Source organism: Sminthopsis crassicaudata, chromosome 3 (genome assembly GCF_048593235.1).
Source record: "Sminthopsis crassicaudata isolate SCR6 chromosome 3, ASM4859323v1, whole genome shotgun sequence".
NCBI classification, from domain to species: Eukaryota; Metazoa; Chordata; class Mammalia; order Dasyuromorphia; family Dasyuridae; genus Sminthopsis; species Sminthopsis crassicaudata.
Window position 1 is genome coordinate 479,608,469 of NC_133619.1, and position 6,989 is coordinate 479,615,457.

Genomic DNA, 6,989 nt, shown 5'->3' on the forward strand with positions numbered 1-6,989 from the left:
GCCTTCTACTTATTTCAACACTCATTGACATAAGAACCAATTGTAATTTCTATAGTACTATTTTAGTACAGTATTAGATTTGATGGAAAAATATTTGCAATTCTTTTACCTAAGAAAATGCAACCAGCAACTTTTGTCAAATAACCAACCATAGCACTAAAAAATGCCACTTCTACTCAAAGCTATCAAAAAAAAAAAGCACCACACACTTTCACAATCCAATAATTTTTTTATTGGTCTTTTTTTTTAATAGTCATTTATGCCATGAATTCATAGGGGATTGGTTCCAACAGCTCAGGCTGCTTGCCATTGGTTCTCACAAAGTGTGCTTCTCTGGGTGGAGCAGGCTGAAAAGAAAAAAAAAAAGATTTTTAAAAAAGATTATAATGTTGAAGGTAATATAATATTGTATAGCAAAAAACTTTTAATGTGCTCTCAGAACCGGTGAAATAACACATTCATTTTCCTTCTTTAAAGGAAATCATTTAAGAGGATCATCATTGTGGCACATCAATTTTAATATATTCTGCAATAGTTCTTTAAGAGGGAGCCTAAAGCAAGTTAGTCATTTTAGTACCTGCCACTAAGTATTCACAAAGCCAAAATTAGATTTGTTTACCTAATGAGAAAATTAAAAATGAGGCACCCAGGGGCAGCAGTCAGTAGAACCTGAGTTCAAATCTGGCCTCAGAAACTTAACACTTCCTCGCTGTGTGACCTTGGGCAAGTCACTTAACCGCAATTGCCTCAGTTAAAAAAATAAAAAAAACCCAGGAAACAAAAGGCACCATCACCTTCCACCTAAAGGCCTTTTACCACACGTCCCTGAAGAAACCAGAGATATTCTGGGGTACAGATAAACTTAAGATGGAAAACAATGGGCTGAAGGCATATTTGCTTCATTTCAGTTTAAAAAAAAAAAAAATCAAAAACATTCCTTTTTCTAAAGCCCAATATGCCTTGCTAAAAACAAGCATTTAATTCTTAATTGGAAGTGAACATGACAAAAAACTTCTTATATCTGCCAGAGTGAGCAATTATTTAATACATATATTCACATTCACTAGTAGAGAAAATATTTCTAAATCTGGAATACTTGGGACAGCAATGATAGGCCCTTGTAATAATTGCCATGAACTAAATTAGCAATGAGCAGGGAATAACCAGTGATGGGTGCACATATATGGAAGAGACCTTATTCTACTTCAAATTCCTTCATATTAGACTTACATCAACTGATGCTGAGTGAAATGAGCAGAACTAGGAGATCCTTATACACTTCAACAACAATACTAGATGAGGATGTATTCTGATGGAAGTGGATATCTTCAACATAGAGAAGAGCTAATCCATTCCAATTGATCAATGATGGACAGAATCAGCTATACCCAGAGAAGGAACACTGGGAAATGAGTGTAAACTGTGAGCATTTTTTTGTTTTTCTTCCCAGATTATTTTTACCTTCCAAATCCAATTCTTCCTTTGCAACAACAACAAAATTCGGTTCTGCACATATATAGTGTATCTAGGATATACTATAACATATTTAACATGTATGGGAATGCCTGCCATCTAGGGGAGGGGGTGGAGGGAAGGAGGGGAAAAATTCGGAATAGAAGGGAATACAAGGGATAAAGTTGTAAATTACCTATGCATATGTACTGTCAAAAAAATGTTATAATTTTAAAATTAATTTTTAAAAAATTCCCTCATATTATAGAAAATGTGAGGTTTTATGGTCCAAAGCTGCATACTAGGATTTTCAAACCAGGATTAATGTTTTCTAAAATTTCTGACTTGATAATACTATTATAATTTCAAGAATATTTTTACCACATTTTCTCAAACTTAAATCAATCAACATTTTAAATGAATCCATTACCTGACGTTTCAGTTGAACCCAAGTGCCTTTTTCTTTGGCTTCCTTCTTCTTTTGATCATTTTCCTTTACCCGCTTCAGGAAGCTATCTCTGCTCTTAGAGTGCTTAATATGCTCAATTCGCACATTAATTCTCTTGGCTAGAATCTTGCCCCTGGAATAAAACATTGTTCAGTCCTCCATAGTGCCCAAAGTATTTATTTGAACTAGAATCAATTAAAACATTATTAGATTTTATTTAAACCTATTAGCTCTCAAAAAAGAAAAATGTAACAGCATTATTTGTGCTTTTAAAAGTTAACCAAGTAGATAGTTAAAAGTCTTAAAATGTTAGTTCAAGAATATTGTAAATTTAATATGTCAATATAGAATCTCTGCTCCCATCCCATTACCTACTGCCATAATTTAAAACTCAGGGTTCTTACTTTAATCAATCTAATAAGACATTTAATTGATCTGTATCCTCTGCTCCCTCCCTCCTCAATCAGTTCTACACATGGCTGCCTGGTGTCATTTTCGATAAAATTTAGTCTTGTCTTCTTAGGTTGTATCTAGCCAAGCACCTTTTATTTCCTGAACATAACTATTCTTTTTGGCCTCTTCTCCCCTTTGCTCATTAAAAAAAAAATTCCACAGATCTTGAAGCTGGAAGTGTATCTAAAAAATTCTCTAGTCTAGACCCTTGCCTCCAGGAAGATAATCAATCATTAAGTCCATTATGCAGAAAGGTAAAGCAGCTGAAGCCTGGAGAGATTAAACATTAAAGTGTCACACAACTATATTGATGGAATTCACATGCTGTTTACATCTTTAAAACAACTAATTCATAACTGTAGAAAATATTCAAGAATTATACAATGAAATATAGCTTTAATCAACTTAAGATTGTTTCCTCTGACAGGATACAAGACAAACAATCAGTTTGCTTGAGTTTTAAAAGGATTTTTTTCTGCCCCACTTGAATGACCAATAAAGACATGGTAAATGTCAAATTGGCAAAGTGAAAGAGGGGGGTTTACATTAGTATAAGCAACTTTTTAAGAGGATACTCTTAAGTTACTTACTTAACTTGTTTGTTTACAACAATGCCTACAGCATGTTGAGTAACATTATAGACCCGTCCAGTCTTGCCATGGTAACATTTGTGGGGCATTCCTTGCTGAACTGTGCCCATACCCTAGAAGAGGAAGAAATGCAAAACACAAATATAAATTACTCCTTTAAATATAGATTGCTCATCCCCATTCAAATAATAAAATTTTATTTAGCACAAATAACATTGATTAATTTGAAACAATTCTATGGCAATTAGATGAGCTTTCAGAGCCGGTGAAGTTGTTTTCATTTTACTCATTATAAAAGCAATCATCATCAAGCTCCAATGTTATACACAGTAAGAAAATGAAGCAGAAATGAAACTAAAGAGCTCCTTAGTACAAGAGCTTCCACGGTGGAAGTAAAAATTTCATTTGTATTTGTTGATACTACAAGGGTCAAATAGAACTTTATATTTTTGTAAATAGAAGTCAATGTAAAAATTTCATAAGTACCTTGATATCTACAATATCGCCTTTCTTGTAAATTCGCATATATGTAGCCAAAGGGACAACACCTGTAAAAAAAAAAAAAAAAATGTCCATAGTCTCAAAGAAATATTTCAATTCTTACAACTTCCATAACCTCAAGACACCTAAAGACCCTGGTTTCAGTCAAATGGACAAACTTTTTAAAAAAGGGAACTTCAGTTTTACCAGTGGTCCAATGTTTCTCTAAAATAAAGCTAATGTTAAAATACCACCTTTCTTCCAATTAAAATTTAGCCATTTTATTACTCAATTTTCAAAACACTGATCAATAATTAAAGTCCCAACTTTTACAAGTTTTAATTATAAAATGAGAGTATTTTATGCACAAGTATATAAATTAAGCCCAACTTATAATCTAGTACTATAAACTTACCATGTTTTCTAAAGGGCCTAGAAAACATGTATCGTGTCCCTCTCCTTTTTCCTTTTGTGTTCGTCATTTTGGCAACTCACTGCAACAAGTAAGCAAAAAAAAAAAATGTTATTTCATAAACAGAGAATCAAATTCACAACCAAATTATTAGTATTCTAACAGCAGTACCAGAATGAAATAAATTTTCTACTAAATTAGTTAGCCTCTTTTGGAACAAAGGTCATAATTAATTGAGTGGGTATGATGCATGTCAGTTCTATTCATTAAAGCCCTTCAACTACAATTATATAATTTGTAAAATATTAGAATATGTGAATTAGAATATGGGAACTGAGGTTTAAAGACAGCCAAGTGTATATAAATGTAAACTATAATCATCCACTAAGATTTTCCAAAATTGGAGAATTTTTGAGGGTTTTTTTCAGGGTGAGAGAGGAGATACGGGGGACTACATACATTACTGATTGCAAAATAATTCTTCGAGGAATTGAAGTAATTCATAGTTTGAAGGTTTAAAAGTATTTCTCCCTAATTTTTATTGAGTAAAGAATTTCATGGAAGTTAAATTACTTGCTAAATTCACATAGACATTTTAACTTCATACTAGAGTGATACAAAGAGCTTAACTTGGAGTCAAAACCCTTGAGCTTGAATTTTCCCTATGTACTCACTAGCTGTGAAACCAGCCAAATTAACCTGAAACTGATTCTAATTTGCAAAGTAGACATATAGTGCACAGCTAAAAATTGTTCTGATTCTGACATAATGTAAAATACTTTGTAAACATTAAGCATCCTGTTCCTCACCTTTTACAATCCCCAACTTTCTTCAGGGTTGTCTCCTCAAAAATAAGATCTGATTCCCCTTAATCATTACCATTCTCTCCCTTCTCAAATTGCCAAATACATGTCTGAAATTAAGCTAACAAGGCTTTTTATAATATCTCATGTAAATGAAACCTATTTAATATAAACTAGCTAGACTTCCACTTACTGGATTACTTAAGCTTTGCGTAAGACATGTCTGGCAAAAACTTTTTACTTGAATTTTATATTTAAGTAAAAAAAAAAAAAAAAGACATTAAGACTTCCTATTTTTAAGCTTTACACTAAATATAACAAAAGCCTGCAACTACAAAATTATTATTAAGAAGCATATACAGAGATGTTGGTGACTAAAATTTAAGCCCAATTTTTTAAAAAGCTAATTAGGCCCTGACCTTAATTACTGCATTTCCAGGGACCATAGAACCCAACTTCATTTTAGGGAGGAAACAGGCCAAGGGACCTGTCCAACTCTGGCTTCTCTTTCCACAATTTACCAAAGTTCCCTATGAGTTTGTCATTTCCTTCTCCAATTCATTTTACAGCTGAGGAAAAACGAGGCAGACACATGTCATTTGCTCATGGTCACACAGTGTGACCTGAGGGTCAAGAGAATTAAGTCCTCTTGTCTCCAGGCCTAGAACTCTGTTCACTACCCTAGTAAAGATTTACTCCCTCCCATCCCCTGTAGAACTAACTCCACTCATTAATCAACATTTTTCAATAGCCAGGCGCAGTGCTGAACCCTAGGATTAAGCACAAACAAAAGACAAACCCTACCCTCAAGGGGCCCCCAATCTATCAAGGGAGCCGAGGCAAACAAATACATACTTCAATGGAAGCTCAATTGCAGAGAAGGCGCAGATATTAAGTTAGAAAAGCCTTCCAGTAGAAAGCAGAATTTTATTTGGAGGCTTAGAAGTTTGCTACAGGGGACAGTTAAACAACAGCTGGGGATCTGAGAGACAGGAGTATGTGGAGATACATACAAAAGAGAGAAAGATGTAAAATGAGGTTATTAAAAGTTCTGAATTAAGATAGAAAAAGGCCCAAAATCCATCAGCAAAAAGTATTCATTAAAAACCCACCAAGGTTCATACAAGTTTTCCAGTGTATTTTGACATGAAATCTAACGTTAACTCTCACACCACCACAACCTGACTTTACAAATAAACGGAAACAGAAAACGCTTCTTAGACGCAAGAGTGCAAGCAACGTCAATGACTGGTTTTGCAAAAGAAGTAACTTTCTAGGAAGGGAAGGGCTGGCAAGAGATGGGCTTAGCAGACACGAGGTTTCTTGCACGCTCCTTCTGATGCCATCACTACCCAACTTAGCCCCTACTACACCCCTGGAATTCTTCCCAAAGAGTAGTCCCTCATTTGCTTCTCAGCCCCGCGTTCCCCGTGTCCTTGGAGTGGTTCAGAGAGGCCCCCTCGGTGACAGAGGCGAGCGAGCGGCAGGGAGAGTACCGGAGCCCGCTTCAGTATCCTCCCCACGCTTCAGCCCCGACAGCAACGTGGAGCCGCCGCTAGGCCCCATGGCTCCCACAACGCCGCTCCCAGCCCCGGACGCTCTGGTTCTCCCGAGCGCCGCTCTCCCGAGTCCGCTCACCCCAACCTGCCTCAAATGATCTCGGCCGAGCTGCCCGATAAGGAAATAAAACGCTGCGAAAGCGGAGCCGCGAGAGAGCCGTGTACCTGGAATATGGCGGAGCCGGCGAAAAGGAAGAGGCGGGCCTTAGCACGCTCCTTACAAGGGACGGCGAGGGCTGCCCGCCACAATGCCTAATTACAACGCCAAAAAAAGGACGAAAACGTAAGTGAAGAGCAAAAGTCTCGTCTTAAAAAGCACAGAAGCTCTGTATATATAATTATCCTTTCCTGACTAATAAGAGACAGTGGGTGAATAAAAGTTTATATGTGGGTATTGGAGAGACAGCCTGGGAGAGGGCCTTGAAGAGTGGCCTGAGAAGACCCCTAAACCCGCCTCCCTGGGCCCGCCTTCTTTCCAGCAAACCGGAAGGGGAGGCCGGACTTGGTTGTCACGTGGTAGAAATAACTCATGCCGTACGTCTTTATTTGCGTCTGTTTCTGCGTTTGTGCTGCCGAATATTTTCTTGATGTTTCTTTTACGTAGCTATCTTTTACCTGTGAAAGTGTAAAACGTGACCTCACTCCAAAACTGAGTTCTTTATTTCTGTTAGAGTCCTCTTTGGCTGTCTGATGAAGCTTCTAGATCCTTTCTCAAAATGTTTAAATACATAAAATAGAAAACAGGATTATGAAGGAAACCAATTATTGACATTTTTTTGAAGTTCACAAACT

At 36.5% G+C, this 6,989-nt stretch overlaps 1 protein-coding gene and 2 non-coding genes across 4 annotated transcripts; all 3 read right to left on the bottom strand.

Moving 5' to 3' along the window:
* Positions 1-209: 209 nt before the first annotated feature.
* Positions 210-6,402, bottom strand: RPL21 (ribosomal protein L21). Of its 2 annotated transcripts, none has more exons than XM_074303595.1 (6): positions 6,287-6,402; positions 3,839-3,917; positions 3,430-3,491; positions 2,944-3,056; positions 1,883-2,033; positions 210-347 (listed from the first exon to the last, which is right to left on the bottom strand). In XM_074303595.1, the coding sequence occupies exons 2-6, from the start codon at positions 3,903-3,905 to the stop codon at positions 258-260; spliced, it is 483 nt and encodes a 160-aa protein (XP_074159696.1). In that variant the 5' UTR covers positions 3,906-3,917; positions 6,287-6,402; the 3' UTR covers positions 210-257. The 2 variants fall into 2 exon arrangements, with proteins under 2 accessions (XP_074159696.1, XP_074159698.1); XM_074303597.1 differs by having other exon boundaries at positions 6,363-6,385.
* On the bottom strand, positions 2,763-2,893 carry LOC141565261 (small nucleolar RNA SNORA27). Its single transcript, XR_012488938.1, has one exon. It is a non-coding gene; the product is annotated as a small nucleolar RNA SNORA27 (small nucleolar RNA).
* On the bottom strand, positions 3,195-3,257 carry LOC141565234 (small nucleolar RNA SNORD102). The gene has a single exon (XR_012488913.1). It is a non-coding gene; the product is annotated as a small nucleolar RNA SNORD102 (small nucleolar RNA).
* Positions 6,403-6,989: the final 587 nt, after the last annotated feature.

What these genes read in the sequence shown, in the direction of transcription:
- RPL21 (XM_074303595.1), bottom strand. Translation starts at nt 3,905, where the DNA reads ATGACGAACACAAAAGGAAAAAGGAGAGGGACACGATACATGTTTTCT. An exon ending in TAGGCCCTTTAGAAAACATG is followed by an intron (nt 3,492 to 3,838) that starts GTAAGTTTATAG and finishes TTTTTTTTACAG; the next exon opens with GTGTTGTCCCTTTGGCTACA. An exon ending in GCGATATTGTAGATATCAAG is followed by an intron (nt 3,057 to 3,429) that starts GTACTTATGAAA and finishes TTCCTCTTCTAG; the next exon opens with GGTATGGGCACAGTTCAGCA.